At 57.6% G+C, this 17,752-nt stretch overlaps 2 protein-coding genes across 5 annotated transcripts in view; one reads left to right on the top strand and one right to left on the bottom strand.

Moving 5' to 3' along the window:
• Positions 1-150: 150 nt before the first annotated feature.
• CUTA (cutA divalent cation tolerance homolog) lies at positions 151-2,075 on the bottom strand. 3 transcript variants are annotated; one of them, XM_077833367.1, is made up of 7 exons: positions 2,001-2,056; positions 1,780-1,855; positions 1,391-1,539; positions 1,041-1,100; positions 841-886; positions 633-682; positions 151-396 (listed from the first exon to the last, which is right to left on the bottom strand). In XM_077833367.1, exons 2-7 carry the CDS (start codon positions 1,795-1,797, stop codon positions 297-299), a joined length of 423 nt encoding a protein of 140 aa, XP_077689493.1. In that variant the 5' UTR covers positions 1,798-1,855; positions 2,001-2,056; the 3' UTR covers positions 151-296. The 3 variants fall into 3 exon arrangements, with proteins under 3 accessions (XP_077689493.1, XP_077689494.1, XP_077689495.1); XM_077833368.1 differs by lacking the exon at positions 1,780-1,855 and having other exon boundaries at positions 2,001-2,075; XM_077833369.1 differs by lacking the exons at positions 1,041-1,100; positions 2,001-2,056 and having other exon boundaries at positions 1,780-1,994.
• Positions 2,076-7,832: 5,757 nt separating this feature from the next.
• SYNGAP1 (synaptic Ras GTPase activating protein 1) overlaps positions 7,833-17,752 on the top strand; it is a 47,169-nt gene continuing 37,249 nt past the window's right edge. For both annotated transcript variants that reach the window (XM_077833348.1, XM_077833349.1), the window contains exons 1-3: positions 7,833-7,854; positions 16,188-16,309; positions 16,863-16,962. In XM_077833348.1, the coding sequence (XP_077689474.1) occupies positions 7,833-7,854; positions 16,188-16,309; positions 16,863-16,962 (244 nt within the window). The remainder of the gene's footprint in view (positions 7,855-16,187; positions 16,310-16,862; positions 16,963-17,752) is intronic.

Genomic DNA, 17,752 nt, shown 5'->3' with positions numbered 1-17,752 from the left:
CCCAGGAGGCAAGCCTCCACCACCACAACTCCACGCTCCCCCCTCAGAGCCAGAAAGGGAACCCAGGAGTCCTGGCTCTAAGGCGCCATCTCACTCCCCAAGTAGACCAGGGCTGTGTGTTGTGAATGAGGAGTCAACCCTGCTGCTTGGTGCGTTGGAGGCAGTTTATTGGCTGCAGGTCCCCCCCACACACACAAAAAAATCCATGGAGTGAGTCCTGTTCTTATGGTGTCTCAGGACAGGGTGACTGAGGCAGGGAAGAGGCAGATGGTTCCCTGCTGTGGGGTAGGGGGGTCTCACTCTGGTACAGTCTCCCCAACCCACTGCAGGTATGGTGGGTTTCCCTGCTGGATGGGCAGCGCAATCACCTCTGCTACTTCGTATGGGTGCACCGACCTATAGGGAGATGGGGGGGAAGTCAGAGGCAAGGATTCCCCAGCAACTCCCCCTGGGGACTCACCACTCTGCCACCCACCCCCCTGGAGACTCATGTCCTCCCCCCAGCAACCCTCCTGCACACCCCTTGGGCCTTCTCTCAAGAGACTCCACCCCCCGCCAGAAATTCCCTAGGCCCATCCCCACCAGCAGGCTCCCACAGGGTGGAGAAGGAGACAGAAGAACAATGGACTGACCGGACAAAGTCGGTCAGCACTGGGATCCGGGAACTCCGGGTTTTGATCATCTGGGGAAGAGACAGATAGTGAAAGGTTGGGAGTTTCCATTGACTACTCCCCCCAAACACGCAGGGCAGAGCCCAGGGTTCTAGAGCCTCCCCACTGCCTACACAGGCAGGGGATTTATGCCCCATCCCACAAAGACCCTCCCCACATGGGCCCTCACCAGCAACACCTCCCTGTCCTCTTCGATCTTCCCCTTCCACTCGTATCTGAAAGAAACCAACAGGGGGAGCTGGTGAGAGGGAGACACCAAGAAAGCCTGCCCCAGTCAGGGTAGCCAGGCTGCTCCCCAAACTCCTCCCATCCCAGTTCCAGGCCCAGTGCAGTGACCATAGAGCCTGGGGACTTGGCTGCTGCACTCACATGGATGTGATCTGAGGCATGATGTTGACACAGGCAGCCAGGTGCTTCTCTACTATCGCCCTGCTCAGAACAAAAATACACATCAGTGTCCTCCATGCTCAAAAGTCAAACCACCCCTTTCCCTCGTTGGGACGGAACCCAGGAGTCCTGGCTCCCAGCCCCCTGCTCTAACCTACTAACCCCACTTCCCTCCCAGAGCCAGGGATAGAACCCAGGAGTCCTGGCTCCCAGCCCCCTGCTCTAACCTACTAGCCCCACTTCCCTCCCAGAGCCAGGGATAGAACCCAGGAGCCCTGACTCCCAGCCTAGCTACTCTAATCTACTAGCGCCCACTCCCTTCCCAGCTCCACCTTGCAATCTCCTTGCCCACTTTCTCATTGGGGCAGGTGACGAAGGCAGCTGACAGGCTCCCGGGGGTATAGGCTTCAGCTGCCATGGAGAAGAGACGCTGATACACGGTTCGAAGCAGTGGGACCATCAACAGGGACAGCAACAGCACCTGTGGCCAAGAAACAGAGTAAGGGCCAGACCCGGGGGGCTGCAGGGACTGGGGTGAGGGTCTCGCTGGGGACACCCTCCCCTCGCACTCAGCACTGGCCCCAAGTTAGCACTAGGAGGCGCACTATACTGCACGACAAGTGTAAAAAGCCGCTGAACCCCCCCCCCGAGGCGGCTGCATCTCAGCGCTGGGCGAGGCGCAGCCCCACAGGTGGTCGGCAGGGGTCCGGCTTTTACTCACGCAGCAGGCAGCTTTCATCGGCGCGCGTCGCTGCCACCGTCCCTGCAGGACTCAGCTCAGGGGAATGGGACCAGCCCTGCAAGGGCAAACAGCCAATTGAGACGGCTCCCCTGGGGCCAGCTCTGCCTGCGAGGGGAGAACAGCCCCTACAGCAGCCGGTGCGCTGAGTCCCTAAGGCAGTAGGGCGCTCCCCTGGTGCGAACACACGCCACAACTCCTACCTGCCCGCAGCTGCAATCTGCGCGGAACCCGCCCGTCCCCCTTCACGTGACCCAGGACAGCAGCATGCTGCTTCCTAAACCCCGCCCCCTGGAGTCACCAGACTGTGTCCCGCCCCCCTCACCATGTGCCTCCTGCCTCCTGTATCATCAGGGCGGACCTGACCCGGGCGGCGACCTTCAGTCCCGACTGCAGCCCCCTGTTGTCCCAGCCCTGGGATCACCGCCATAGCTTTCCCAGTGCCCCTCAATCCTGACTGCAGCCCACTGCTACGCAGCCCTGGGCACCCTCCCCCTACACAGCTCTGCCAGTGACCCTCACTCGTGACATGCAGCCCTCTCTCACTAATCCCTAATCAAATAGCTTTGCCTCTCAGTTCCAGGGACTGGATGCTTAAGCAAGCAGGGAACTCCCAGCTGGGCCATTGCCAAGTGGAGAGAGCACAGTGACCCAGGCCCAGCTGCTGCTCCACTTGTCCTGCATCCAAGCCCATTCTACTCTATCCATCCCACTAGATCCCACTCCACTGCTCAAACTGGGACAGAACCCAGGATCCTGACCCCAGCCCCTCACTATAATGCTACTTCCCCAGATACCACATCCCACAACCCTGGGGAGTCCTGATCCCTCACACCACATCTAGCTCCACCACCCCCTCAGCATGCCAGAGACACACCCTGCCAGTGCCCCAGCTTCCCAAGATGATGTTTTGGGGAGGACTTGTGGCTGGGTACGCTCATCCCCACAGCATTTCCTTATGGGGCACCAGGCCACATCCCGCAGGTTTGGGGTTAACAGTGCCCAAGGTCTGCCCCTCCCCAGAGACTGCTTGGAGCCGGGATGGGAAAGGGAACCCCCAGTGCCCAGGCATGGCCTGCCCCCAGCATCAGGGTGAGGGGCCAGAATGAGCTGCTGCAGGGGGATAGGTCTAGGGCTCATTAGCAACACACCCATCCAACCACAGACACTCATAGTACACAACACAACCATAGTGTCCCCTAAATCACCAAAGGACACATCCAAACAGGGGCTGAGGAGAGGGTGGAAAGGGGGTACAATTGTACCAGGGCCTGAGCTCAGGACCCCCCCCTAAAAAAATCTGTAACTGGAGTGTTATGTAGTGGGAATTCTCCCTTTTGTTGTATGTAAGCCTATGTGAGTCTTACTGTTTTGCATTAATGCTGTGTGTGCCTCAATTTCCCTGTGTATTACACCAATGTCTAGATGACAGGTTTCAGAGTAACAGCCGTGTTAGTCTGTATTCGCAAAAAGAAAAGGAGTACTTGTAGCACCTTAGAGACTAACCAATTTATTTGAGCATAAGCTTTCGTGAGCTGTACGAAAGCTTATGCTCAAATAAATTGGTTAGTCTCTAAGGTGCCACAATGTCTAGATGGTGGCAATAATTGTGTGTGTGACTTTTGTGGGGCTTGCTCCAGCTGCCTGCATGGATGCTATGACCACCCCTTTGTAACCTGAGACCCAGGAGGGGGATGCGACCACGACTCTTGGCCCAGGAAGCAAGACAAAGGCCAGAGGAGGAGCAACAGGCAGGGCAGGGGCCAGGCAGCTGGAAGTGAGTCAGTCTTGGCTGGCTTGGGGCGCAGGGGGAGGACCAGAACCCTGGCTCTGGGCTCCCCTCCCCCCAAGATGGACTTGGCTGAAAGTCACTGTTTTCTCTGCTAACGAGTTCTGTTCTACACTATGTTCCTGTCGCCTAATAAACCTTCTGTTTTACCGGCTGGCTGAGAGTCACTGCTGACTGTGGAGTTGGGGTGCAGGGCCCTCTGGCTTCCACCCGGGCGGACTCACTGCGGGAAGCACACGGTGTGGAAGGGGATGCTGAATGCTCTGAGGTCAGACCCAGGAAGGTCAAAGCTGTGTAAGCTTCTTTCCCTTGGAGAGAGTATGCTCAGAGAAAACAATGAGGAGTCCTTGCGGCACCTTAGAGACTAACAAATTTATTTGGGCATAAGCTTTCATGGGCTAAACCCCACATCATCAGATGCAAGGAGTGAAAAATACAGTTAGCAGTATAAATATTACAGCACATGAAAAGATGAGAGTTGCCTTACCAAGTGCTGGGGGGGGGGGGGAGTCAGTGCTAACGAGGCCAATTCAATTAAGGTGGAAATGGCCTATTCTCAACAGTTGACAAGAAGGGGTGAATATCAAGGGAAGAAAATTACTTTTGTAGTGCTAATGAGGCCAATGCAATCAAGGTGGACATCGCCTATTTCCAACAGTTGACAAGAAGGTGTGAGTATAAGCAGAGGGAAAATTACTTTTTGTAGTGACCCATCCACTTCCAGTCTTTATTCAGGCCTAATTTGATGGTGTCCAGTTTGCAAATTAATTCCAGTTCTGCAGTTTCTCATTGGACTCTGTTTTTGAAGTTTTTTTGTTGAAGAATTGCCACTTTTAAGTCTTCTCCTACTGGTTTTTGAATGTTACAATTCTTGATGTCTGATTTGTGTCCATTTATTTTTTTGTGTAGAGACTGTCCGGTTTGGCCAATGTACATGGCAGAGGGGCATTGCTGGCACATGATGGCATTTATCACATTGGTAGATCATAGAATCATAGAATATCAGGGTTGGAAGGGACCCCAGAAGGTCATCTAGTCCAACCCCCTGCTCGAAGCAGGACCAATTCCCAGTTAAATCATCCCAGCCAGGGCTTTGTCAAGCCTGACCTTAAAAACCTCTAAGGAAGGAGATTCTACCACCTCCCTAGGTAACGCATTCCAGTGTTACCTAGGGAGTGCAGGTGAATGAGCCCCTGTGGCTGACATGGTTAGGTCCTATGATGGTGTCCCTTGAATAGATTTGCAGACAGAGTTGGCAATGGGGTTTGTTGCAGGGATTGGTTCCTGGGTTAGTGTTTTTGTTGTATGGTTGCTGGTGAGTATTTGCTTCAGGTGGGGGGCTGTCTGTAAGTGAGGACTGGCCTGTCTCCCAAGGTCTGTGAGAGTGAGGGATTGCTAATAAGCGATGGTCACATAAACACCACCCCAAACCGGAAACCTACTGACTGCTATACTTACCTACATGCCTCCAGCTTTCATCCAGACCACATCGCACGATCCATTGTCTACAGCCAAGCTCTTAAGATACAACCGCATTTGCTCCATTCGCTCAGACAGAGACAAACACCTACAAGATCTCTATCAAGGGTTCTTAAAACTACAATACCCACCTGGTGAAGTGAAGAAACAGATTGACAGAGCCAGAAGGGTATCCAGAAGTCACCTACTACAGGACAGGCCCAACAAAGAAAGTAACAGAACGCCACTAGCCATCACCTACAACCCCCAACTAAAACCTCTCCAGTGCATCATCAAGGATCTACATCATAGAATATCAGGGTTCGAAGGGACCTTAGGAGGTCATCTAGTCCAACCCGCTGCTCAAAGCAAGACCAATCCCCAATTTTTGCCCCAGATCCCTAAATGGCCCCAATTTTTGCCCCAGATGCCTAAATGGCCGCCTCAAGGATTGAACTCGGAACCCTAAAAAACAACACAACAAAACACACTCTATTCCCCTATCACACAACGCAATATACTCCCAATTAACTCAAACACACCAACACAAAATATCTCCTAACACACCACCCCGACACACAATCCTGCCCAATGTATGCACATCCCTAAAACGCACCCACATGCCAAGCCAGTATTGGACACAGACAGTTCTGTGCACCCAGCAGACTCCTCCACAATAATCCACTGCACCTCGTGCACTCACAAACATGCACGCTTACCCTGCACGCACACCAGTGCAGCCACTCAGAGACCAGCATGTGCACACACACACACCCTCTCTCTCTCTGCAAGAGCCTGGAGCTGCCCTAGAAACACCCCCTTAGGGAGAGAGTTCTTCTCCTGACCCACTAATGGGGGGCTGTTACACAACCACACACTGAGGGGAGGCGTCACACCCCCTCAGCTCACAGGGGTGGGGAAGCTCAGCTACCCCACAGGGAGAAGCCAAGATGCACACTCATCTTTGCCCTACAAGAACATTTGCCCCTTTCACACTCACCCTGCATGCACACTCATCCCAAATACACACTTGCTCTTTCTCTGCACACACTCACTCATCCTGCATGCTCCACACACCCCATTTGTGCACTCACTTTTCATGCAAACTTGCACACAATCATTCTCAACCCACACACACTCCCACTAGTCCTGAGCGTGCTTGTCCAAGGGGGACATACCCTCCACACTTGCACTCATTCTGCATGCACACTTGCTCCACACACAGTCCCATTCACCACGTGCACACTTACTCTCTTCCACTGAGATCCTGCAGTCACACTCCCTCATGTACACTCCCACTCACCCTGCATGCACACTTGCCCAAGGCACACTAACCCATGTACACTCACACCCACCCTAATCACATTCACCCTGCACACACACTCAACCTCCTCCTGTATACACAGTTGCTCTCTGCACACGCACACTCACCCTGCATGCACAAGTCCCCTGCACGCTGATCCTCATCCTGCACTCACAAGTACTTGCTGCCACATTTGCCCTACTCTGGTGTCTCCATTAAAGGCAGCTGCACTCTACACTCAGAACAGCAGACAGTTGTGGGGATGGCTTGGCGCAGTACCAGGGGCCAGGGTTTGGTGCAGGGTTTGGGCCAAGGGAACAATACTGGAGTACTTGGGAGCAGGGCTGGAGATCTGGAGAGTGGGGGTCAGGTGTTCTGTGGGGGCATAGATCTAGAATGGGGCCAGGTGCCACAGATCTCAATGGGGGCAGGGGACTCGGCGGGGGACAGGATACAGGGGCCATAGAGATGGATGGTGGCTTTGGGGAGCGGGGGACTCTGGGGGGAAGGGGCCATAGAGCCAGATGGGGCAGGGGGCACTGGGGCTTTTGAGCTGGATGGGGTCTCGGGAGGTGGGGTGTTCTGGGGGGCAGGGGCCATAGAGGAGAATGGTGGCTTTGGGGAGCGGAGGGCTCGGAGGGACAGGGCCATAGAGGAGGATGGTGGCTTTTGGGGGGTAGAGGCCATGGAGCTGGATGGCGGGTTTGGGGGACCCCGTTCCTGGTGCGCGGCGGCACCTGGCTCCGAACCCCACGTGCCCCCAACCCCGGTATGTGTGTTCGGGGTGGGGAAGCGACGTTTAAAGGGGACGCGGCCGCTCCCTTTTCTGTCGGCCGCACGCGGCGCCCACCCCCACTGCAGCTGCCGCGCGGCCGCCTTTAAGAGTGGGCAGCGCGCGGGGCCCGTGTGCGAGGTTGGAGCGGCCGCAGCTTCAGCACCAGCATCCGCGGCAGCAGCATCCTTCGGCGGCAGCGGCGGCGGCGGCGAGCGGGGGAGGGGGAGCTCGGCTGCGGGGGCCCGGCGGGGCCCAGCCAGGCAGCGTGGGTGGGAGGCGGCCCCCCCCGCAGGCCTGGCCGCTCCTGCTGCACTCATCACCGCCCCGACTGCTGCTGCTGCCGTCCCCCGGTTCCCCCTTGCACCCCACTCTCCTGATCCCCTGTTCCCCCAACCCCCTTGTACCCACTCTCCCTAGTCCCACGGCACCCCCAACCCCCTGTTCCCCGACCCCTTGCACCCTGCTCTCCCTAGTCCCCTGGCATCCCCAATCCCCTGTCTCCCGGATCCCCCAGCACCCCTACTCTCCTGGTTCCTCTTAAGTCCTCTTCCCTGGATCCCCCCGAGGTCCTTGCCCCCCCCCCCGGTTTCCCCTTCTCCTTCCCACTCTGGGGATTCCCCCACCCCACTTCCTCCTGGGTCGGCTTCTCTCCCCCCACCCTCACCTCCTCCATGACAAGCGCCCAGGACTAGCGAGCGGCTGAAGGAACCATGTCCTATGTCCCCTTTCGAGGTAAAGGATGGGGTGGGTTCAGCTGGGGTTGAGGGGGGCACAGCTAGGGCCTATGGGTTCTGGAGTCTGAGGGGGGCTGGAGGAACAGGCAAGCTCACCTAGGACAGATGGGAGTGTACTGAAAGGTTCTTCCAGGGTCTGGGCTTGGGAATGGGGCAGGGGAGGGCTGTGGGGTCAGAGAGGAGAATGGGTTCTGCTGGAGATGTGGGGTGTCTATGGGGCTGGGAGAAGAATCTGGTTTACCTGGGACAGGTTGGGGGGGCAGGCAGAGTTAGCCAGGGAGCGTGGCACCACATCTGGGACACAGGGCACTGAAACTTGGGCAGGAATGGGAGGGGTCACCTGGGGTGGGCTGGAGGGTAGAGTTCTGCTGGAGATGTGGGGTGTCTATCTGGCTGGGAGGAGAATCTGGTTTACCTGGGGCAGGTGGGGGGCACTGGGAGGTGACTGAGGCATGTGGTGGCAGAGGGGGATGACTGTGTGTGGAGTCCTGGGGGGCACTGGGTCCTGTGGGGTTTAAGCAATGGGGTTTGCCTGGGGGAGGTAGTGGAGGCATAAAAGGGACTCAGCTGAGGCCTGTGGATCTGGGGCTCAGGACTAAGGGTGGCTCTTGGGACGGGGGGGTCATCCAGGGCCTGCAGCCTCAGGACTAAGGGTGGCTCCTAGGAGGGGGCATCACCCAGGGCCTGTGGGCTCAGGACTGGGGGTGGTTCCTGGGGTGGGGGGCAGTAGAGAGTAGTGGATGCACTGCCCAGGCTTGTGGGGGCAGTAGGGATAGCTAGGGGTCTGGGGGGGCAGTAGAGGGTAGTGGGTGCACTGTGGGGGGGTCACCTAGGGCCTGTGGGCTCAGAACTGGGTGGGGGGAACCTTTGGATGCAGTGTGAGGGATGAGGGGGTCACATGGGGCCTGGGGAAACAGTGAGGGATGCCAGCTGATCTTAGGGTGGCAGGGGGTATGCTTGAGGTGCCATCCAAGAGAGTGAATGGTTCTCCTGAAGGGGCTGCCCCATGGCTGGTGGGGAGGCAGGACAACATGCTGGTGGTGGCCTGTGGGGCAGTGGCGAGTCGGAGGTGAGATGGGAGGCACTGGACGGTACCCTGGGGCCTGTGATGTCCGGGGTTCAGTTGTCTAGGGCAGGAGGTGGTGGGATTGGGGTGTGCTCTGGGCTCAGTGAAGTCCGGGGGATGACAGGGGATGGCTGTGTTGGTGGCAGGAGGTGGGGGAGACTGAATGGTACCCTGGGATCTGTGGGGTCTGGGGCTCATAGAGTCTGTGGGGAAGGGCAAAAGGAAGTCGCCTCTGGGGTTGGGTGCAGGGGGCTCTGTGGGGTTGGGGGAGGGTGGGCAGTGGGGGGAACAGGAGGGTATTCTCTGCAGAGACAATGTTGAAGAGTTCACAGTGCAATAATTGGGGGCTTGGAGAGTTCATCTGGGCTGCAGGGTTTGAGGGTCAGGCTCTGTTGGGGAGGGGGATGTGTGTGTGGGGGGGGTTTCCCAGCAGCCAGTGCGGCTGCAGGGTGGTTGGGTGGGTGGGCATACCCCAGGGGTCAGTGGGGTTGGGGAGAGGGATGTATGGGGAGGCTGTTCAGGGCCTGTGGGGTCTGAAAAAGCAGAGAGAGGGAATGTCTGTGGTTGGAAGTGGAGTGGGGGGTAGCCCAGGGCACGTGTTGAGAGGACGGGGGGACTCTGAGGGAGGAGTTGGGGGAGTTACCTGGTGGACCTTGGGGTTGATGGATGGCTGGGGACAGGGGATACATCTGGGAGCAGCTGGGGGTGGGGGGAAACAGAGGAGGTGCTGGGGGTATCTGGAGAGCTTGTCTGTTGTCCTCTGTGTCGGGGGGTAGTAGAGGGAGCAGGGGGGTCACTGCCTGAGGCCTGTGGGATGGTGGTGGTGGTGGGGACCATTGCCGGGCTGTGGGGGTAACTAGGGGTTTGGGGGGGCAGTGGAGGGTAGTGGGTGCACTGCCCAGGCCTGTGGGGGCAGTGGAGGTAGCTAGGGGACCTGGGGGCAGTAGGGGTAACTAGGAGTTTGGGGGGGCAGTGGAGGGTAGTGGGTGCACTGCCCAGGCCTGTGGGGGGCAGGAGGGAGAGGAGACCTGTGATGGCTGGGAATACCACATGCTGCCTGTAGCCAGGGTTGGGGAGTGCTACCTGTGTTGGCTGCGGGGTTCTTAGGGCTGGATCCAGATTGGTTGCTGGGATCCTAGCATCGGGGAGGGCCCTGGGGGTTGCTCTCTGCAGCTCACCTCCTCCCCCCACACTCATTCTCAGCCCACGGCCTGCTGGAGTGTGCCCCTGCTCGTGGTCAGGGCCCAATCTGAGGTGGGGGATGTTGGCCCCATTTAGGGGGCCCTGGCCCTTGATGTGAGGTTGGTGCAAATCACCAGGAGACCCGCATGACCCACTTTCCCAGCTGGCCCAGAAAGGACTGGGCGGATGGGGTTTTCATGCCACTCGTGCTGTCACATGTATGGTCCAGATGTTCCCCGCCAGAACCTCTCTGCACCCTGACACCTGGCTCCTAGAATTCCTGCTGCCCGGACACCTGGGTCCGAACACCCCCCTCCTGTCCCCATGTCCTTGGGCTCTGGGCCCGAGGGAGTGTCGTGTCCTCTGTCTGATCCCCACGGCCCGGCACTTTTCCCTGTTGTGCCCAAGGTACATGTAATCCTCACTGAGGTGGTGCCCCGGTGTCACCCCCCACACCTCCTGGCACTTGGGGGCCAGAGACCTCAGGCAGGGCTAGGATTAACCCCCCATGGCTATCATGACTGGTGCTGCAGGAATACAGTAGGGGACAATCACCCCTCTGTCAGTGCTGGCCCCAGTGCAGTGCCAGGGGCGCTGTGCTGCAGGGTCAGGTTGGGGGGCACTGGGCTGGGGGAGAGGTGGGGAGGACACTGGGTGGGGGTGCTGTGCTGAGGGATGGGAACACCCTGCTGAAGGGTGGGCGGTGGAGACTCCCATCCCAACTGCCCCATAATTTATTATGCTAATTTATTGTAACTCCAAAATAGAAATATTAATGAGGGAATAAACATAGCACCCTGTTCAGTGATTAACAGGGCCTTTAAACACAGAACGAGCTCCCTCCTCAGTGGTGCCAGCCCCACCATACCTGCTCCCCACAGTGCCCCCTGCTGGGAGAGGCTGGGGCTGGAGTAGCTGGGAGCTGCACCCCCAGCTACAGCCCTGCCCAGCTCCCCATAGCGCCCCCTGCTGGGAGAGGCCGGGGCTAGTGTAGCTGGGTGCTGCCCCACAGCCAGTGCCCTGCCCAGGTCCCTACAGCGCCCCCTGCTGGGAGACGGCGGGACTGGAATAGCCAAGCGTTTCCTGCCCACCCCCAGCCAGTGCCATGTCCTGTTCCCCACAGCGCCCCCTGCTGGGAGAGGCTGGGGCCGGAATAGCCAGGAGCTCCCCCGCCCCAGCCAGCGCCCTGCCCTACTCCCCACAGCGCCCCCTGCTGGGAGCAGTCGGGGCTGGAGTAGCCGGGAGCTTCCCCCCTGCTTTGGGGGATGCTGGGATGAAATACCCCCCACGGTCTCTTTCCTGCACTCAATGTGAGGAGGTGGTGGGATGCGGTTGCTAGGTAACCCCATTGGAGGATGCTCCCTCCTCCCCCCCATCCGGGGCGGGGGGGGACTGGCATGAATCGAATCCCCAGAGCGTGGCAGTGTCGTGAGCTGCAGGTGTGCTGGGGGGGCACTTGGGGCCCCTCCCCGTTTAGGGGTAGGGCATCCTCTCCCCAGTTAAGTCTGGGGAGGGGCCTGTAGCTGGTGGTGGCAGATGGGGCAGGGGAAGGGCCCGTATCTGTATCTTTTGGGGGGAGGGGTGTCTCTTCTATCTCTCTCTCTCTGCCAGGCTCCCCTCTCCCACATGCTCCCTGGGCTGTCACTTCCCAGCACGGATCTCCAGGCACACTCAGATCTGATGGGACAGTCAGCCCCCCCTGTTGCGCCCACACTGTGATGCCAGGGCTGGGAGGGGGAGGGGGCTGTGCTGGGGATTTTGAGGGGATGGCACAGGAGGTGTGGGTCTGGGGGCCCCAGTGCTGAGTGACCCCCCACCCCCACAAGTGTGGAGGAGTGCCCAGGAGCTAACAAGGACACCAGCTTTTAGGAGTGGCTAGGTCCTTGGGATACTTGGCTATTCTATGCAAATGATGTGGTGAACTGATTTGCATTTTTGCAGGCAGGTCAGTTGAAGCAAGGAAGCATTGTGCATTTGCATATTTGCATATAATTTGCATGTTGCTAATATCCAGCTTTGTGTGGAATCGTATGGGTTCAGCACTGGATAAAGCATCTCTGACTCTCTCTGCAACCTGACAGCCCCACACAGCGCGACTGTCTTCCAGCTGGCTGGGGGCAGGGGTCATGGGGCAGTTCTAGCTGTGCCCCAGGCAGTCCTGGGTGCTCCACGGAGCCTGCCATGAAGGCAAAGCAGGGCTGAGCCTGCCATGGCAGCCAGAGCCAAGCCCCAAGGAGTGGGGCCCTGCTGCCCAGGGGTGGCTTCAAGCTGGTGACTAAGAGGAGAATGGCTTGATCTGGCCCTGCCCCATGGCTGGGCATCTAATCCCCTCCCCGCTAGGGCCTGGGAAGAGCAGGCGCTCAGGAAATTGGGGCCTGGCCTCTGACCTAGGGCTGGGTTCCTCTGCCCTCTGGACACCCCCGGCCCCACTCCCAGCCTTTAGCCTAATGCAAAACATGCTCTGCCAGTGCGTGCCCCACAGTACACCTTAATCAAAACATGAGCAATCCCGGACACACTAAGGCAGGAATTGGTGTGTGAGCACACCTGGGTGCTCTTACACTACAGGGTCAGTGCAAGGATAGTAGTTATTGCAACCTCCTCATGCTGACTTGGGCAGGATCTTGATTGTCTCCCACCCAGCATCCCTCCTCATGCACCCATTTGTTCCCAACCCTCCCTGGACCTGGCCCTCTGTCCCTGCACACACTTCTTTCCCTCCATCCTTCCCCAAGCATGCTTCTCTGCCTCCACATCTCTATCCATCTGTCCATCCCCACACCTACCCTTCCATCCATCCATCCCCACATGCTCCTTTCTCCAGCCCTCTATCGGCCTTGGTAAAAGTCCAGTGCTGGGAGTGGGGGGACTTCCAGGATTCAGGTATCCCATGCAGCCTTCCTTCAGTCCCCCTGTGCAAATGTGTTATGAGTTTGACGTGGTCTGGAATGATGTCTTTGCACTCTATTCTCCCCTCTCATCCCACCCTGCATGAGCCACCAAGAGGATCTGACCCCACAACCTTCTAGCTCCGCAGCACAGACCTCTCCCAGGTTGCTAAACAATTAATTGGCAGCAGTAGTAGGTTATTAGCCTCTATGTGACCAGCTGCAGAGGAGGATGTAGCAGATGCTTTGCCCAAAGTTTGCATAGCGATTAACTAGGTAGCAGCAGAAAGTTGGGAGCCAGGACTCCTGGGTCCTCCTCCCCAGCTGTGTGTGTGGCAGGGAGGGAGTGGGTTCTGGTGGTTAGAGCAGGGGGAGCTGGGAACCAGGACCCCTGGGTTCTAGCAAGGCATAGAGTGGTGAGTGGGGAGGAGTCAGGACTCCTGGTGTCCTTCCCATAGGCTATGTGCTGTTCTCAGGGGGAGTCCCCCTGCACTATGCAATGCTGGGGCAGGTACAAGGTTGAGTTCCTTAGCAAGTGCAGGGACTCCTGTGTGTGTATTTGGAGATGGAAGGGGCTGCAGAGAGGTGAGCTCAGTAGCCTGCTATGTCCCACTATGTCCACTGGATGGCAGCACTGTGCTGCAAAAGCCCATTGCACCTCTCCCAGCAAACCCCATCCTGTGAGTGATCTTGGGCAGGCCATGACTCCAGACCCCGCCCACCCAGTCTGTGCTGGGGAGGGGGCAGCCCCCTGTTGGGGGCAGGAGGGTTATATGCTGCCTGTGGTGCTGGATTCCCCCAGCTCTGTTTGCTTCCCCTGAGGCTTGAGGTGACTTGTTCCCATGGGATGGTTCCTCTGCTTCTCACTGGTGTGAGGCCCCCCACCCCGCCCCTCTGCTTTGGGTTATGGGACTTCCCGCGCAGCTGCTTGCTACCATAACACACTCGGCACCCCAGAGCCGCAGCCAGGACCAGCACCCTCTTGTGCCTGGTGCCGTATGGACACGCCACGCAGATGGTCCATGGCCTGGCCTGTGCTTCCAGCTTTGCTGGCCTGGCTCTGTGCATTGGGGAGGAGAATTTTTGGCTGACAAAAGCCCTGGTATAGGCTTGGTTCTCCCAGGGTAAGGTACTTTACACCAGTGCAGCGCATTTCGCTCGCCGGGCCAGAGGCAGCAGCACTGGCGGAGGTAAAGTGGGAAACTGTCTAAGTGTAGACCTGGCCTAAGCCAAGACGTAGCCTGCAGCATATCCAGCTCTGGGGATTTCCCCTTGCAATATTAAAGCCTCAGAGCCTGCAGTCATGGGGTTATGGGAGAGAACTGGCTTGCATTGAATATAAATAAAACCATTTTCTAAGCTGTCAGCTCCGAGCTATCACCCCACAGGTTCAGAAATAGGGTGTAATTACACCAAACCCCCAGATGTATAAAGATAGGTATATTAAGTCAATGGGGTGACTTGAGGGGCCCTGGCATGTGGGTTCTGAACCCCTGGCATTGGCAATATTAAGACCCAGTCTCCACGTGAGCTCCCAGAATGAGCCCGTGGCATGATCCTTGCCTGTCTAAACAAGGAAGTGGGGAGGTGACCTTACCATTGCGGACAACACTGAAGAGATGTCTAGTGCCTGCATGCTTTAAAAGGATGTGGAAGAATGGGAGAGGTCACAGAACCGATCTGTAAAGCTGGAGACCATGCCTGATGGCGAGCGGCTAACCAGGCGTTATCTCTTCAGCTGATCGAAGGAAGACTGAGAGGTGACTTGATTGCGGGGTGTAAGGGCCATCACATAGCGAAAATACCTGGACTCTTTAACTTAATGGAGAAAGGGAGAAGAAGAACCATTGGCTGGAAGCTGAAGCCAGATAAATTCCAGTTGGAACTAAGGCTCAGGTTGTTTAAGAGGGCGGGATTAACCCAAGGGAGGGGATGGGCTCTCCGTCTCCTGAGGGTGTCCAGTTCTCTCTGGGAGATGCTGTAGCCAGACTCAGATTCTTGGGGTCAGTACAGGGATGCCGGGGGGCCATTCTCTGGCTGTGCTTGACAGGAGGTCAAACTACGTGACTGGTTGGTTCTTTCTGGACTCACTGCCTTTGAATCAGTCTGTGGCCAGTGATCCAGCCCTTGGCAAGAGTTGAGTGGGAGGGTTAGTCTGGGGTGAACTTTCTGTGCCAGGGGTGGAGGGGGAAGCCTATTCCGGCTTGGGGATGATCTATGGTTTCTCCTTCCTGGAGAAGGGTGTATCAGAGTTCTAGGTCAGGGGTTCTCAAACTGGGGGTTGGGACTCCTCAGTGGGTCATGAGGTTATTATATGGGGAGGGTGTCACAAGCTGTCAGCCTCCACCCCAAACCCTGCTTTACCTCCACTTTTATAATGGTGTTCAATATGTAAAAAAAGTGTTTTTAATTTATAAGGGGGGTTGCACGCAGAGGCTTGCTATGTGAAAGGGGTCACCAGTACAAAAGTTTGAGAACCACCTTTCTAGGTGCTGTTCTGGGGTCTTCAGCATCTTCCTGTGTGGATTGTTGGTTCCATGGGCAGAGTTATTGAAATGGGAGGGGGGGGTGTCAAAACCTTGCTGCTTCAGAGCGTAAACTGACCCCGACTGGGGACTGGGAGAGAACATCTCCTATAGTGAGGTTATCCTAGGACGGTCCTCCCTGGGGCTATGGCACCAGTTGCAATGGGGCTGGGGGCGGCTAGGCTGGGGCTAATTGGAGAGATGAGGAAACCGGGCTGCGAGTGAAGAGGTGGAGAAGACAGGGTTAGACAGAGCTCTGAGGTCTGGTCCCGCTGGGCTGGAAGTGGGGTATGGGTGGGGAGAGGAGCGGAGCCCATTTCTGAGCCCAGCCATGAGTGTGGCTGTGACCTGGTCATTCCTTACTTTGGCCCAGTGGGTCAGTTCTGTCCCTGTTGCCCCACAGTGGTTGTGGGGAACATGGTAATGAGAGAGATGTTGTGGGGGGGGGGGAGGAATGGATGGAGCAATGTGCTTCGGGGTGGATGGAAACGTGCCCATGGGTGAGGAGGGCAGGAGTGGTGTGGGACAGGTGTGCTTGGGATGAGATGGATGGAGGGGTGCATGCAATGAGGGAGGGACGTGTGTGGGGATGGAAGGAGGGTTCTGTCTGCCCACGAAGACCCCCCTCCCCATTGCATCATCTCTAACCTTCTTTCCCTGCCCCGCCCAGATGTGCGAGGAGCCCCCATGCACCGCATGCCCTATATGCACTCTCCCTACGAACGCCCAGCCTGGAATCCACGATTCTGCATCATCTCTGGAAACCAGCTGCTTATGCTAGACGAGGACGAGGTGAGACACACAGAGATGGGACAGGATGTAAAGTCGAGGGGGAGCATGGAGCTTGCGGGAACCCCAGAGAGACTCTCCACCCAGAGCAGAGATCCCCTCCCCTCCTGAAGCACCCCCTCCCCCTCTCTCAAGCACAGAGCAACCCCCCCTTTCCCCTCACCCAGAGCTCTCACTTCCCTCCTGGTCCCAGACCTGCCCCAGCTGAGAGGTCTCCCTAGAATATGATGCAATGTCCCCTGCCCCTGAGCTTGGGGCAGGGCTTTTTCTGAGCCCATCTTGTGGGGATGCTGCAGTCCTAGTGTGGGGTGCTAGGCAGCCTGCTCCCTCTTGGTCCCCTGGGATAATGCTGTTCCCCCCCACACACACACACAGAATAAAGCCACACCTGGGACAGCCTCAGGGGTTGAGGATTGTCACTCTGTGTACTCCTGCCCTGACATTGGCAGCGGGAGGGCAATGGGGGAGGCAGGGACCTGGGAGACGGGGTGTTGGGAGTTAGAGGGGATGCCCCCATGCAACAGTAACCCCCGTCTCTCTCCTCCCCCATCTCCAGATCCACCCGTTGCTGATGAGGGAACGGCGAAGCGAACCCTGCCGGACCAAGCTGCTGCGCCGCACAGTCAGCGTCCCTGTGGAGGGGCGGCCCGAGCACGGTACGGAAGGGGGGCAGGGACTGGACGGTTGGGGCATTGCACTGTGGGGGGCACCGGGTGGAGAAGTGGGGGTTGTGGCACTGCATGAGGTGAAGAAGTGGGGGTTGCAGTATGGGGTGGGTAGGGACTGGGACGGGCTGCAGTAGGGCATGGCCAGCCAGCACCCTACAGTGATGAACCCACTTGATCCTGCAGGGACACGTGCCCTATGGCACCCAATTACAAGTAGATCCCACAGATGTTCATGACCTGCAGTGACTACTCCCCACACCCCTGGCACCCATTCCCCATGTGAATACAGAAATAAATCCCCGATACCAAACAATCCCCCGATCCTCCGTCCGTTCACGCCTCCGGGCAGAGTTCCTCTGGGCGGCGTCCACTGACTCCCTTGACGCCTTTGAGGAGCAGTGGGCGCTGTCCGGGGTTCTCTGCTCAGTGTCCCCACCCGGTTCCCTTCGTTTGACCCTTTGACCGCACTCCTGTCCCTGTTGTTCATTAGTTGTCCCCCGTAATTATTTAGTTTTCCAGGTCCTGTGGACCCCCCTCTTAGCAGTGGGTGGGGTTCACCTGCCCACTCCCTGGGTCCCAATAAGACCAAACAATCCCCCAGACATATGTTCCACATATGCTTGCCTCGTGATCCAACTAGATCTCACCACCAACCTGCTCTGTGGTGCCTGATTCCCAGTAGATCCCACAGAGACATGCACCCCAGGGTATCTGCTCCCAATAGATTCTACAGCAAACATCACCTGGATCCCACAGAAATATTCACCTTGCAATGCCC

Source organism: Eretmochelys imbricata, chromosome 14 (assembly GCF_965152235.1).
Source record: "Eretmochelys imbricata isolate rEreImb1 chromosome 14, rEreImb1.hap1, whole genome shotgun sequence".
NCBI lineage: Eukaryota > Metazoa > Chordata > Testudines > Cheloniidae > Eretmochelys > Eretmochelys imbricata.
Note: the sequence above shows the minus strand (reverse complement) of the source record. Positions and strands in the feature narration are given on the sequence as shown.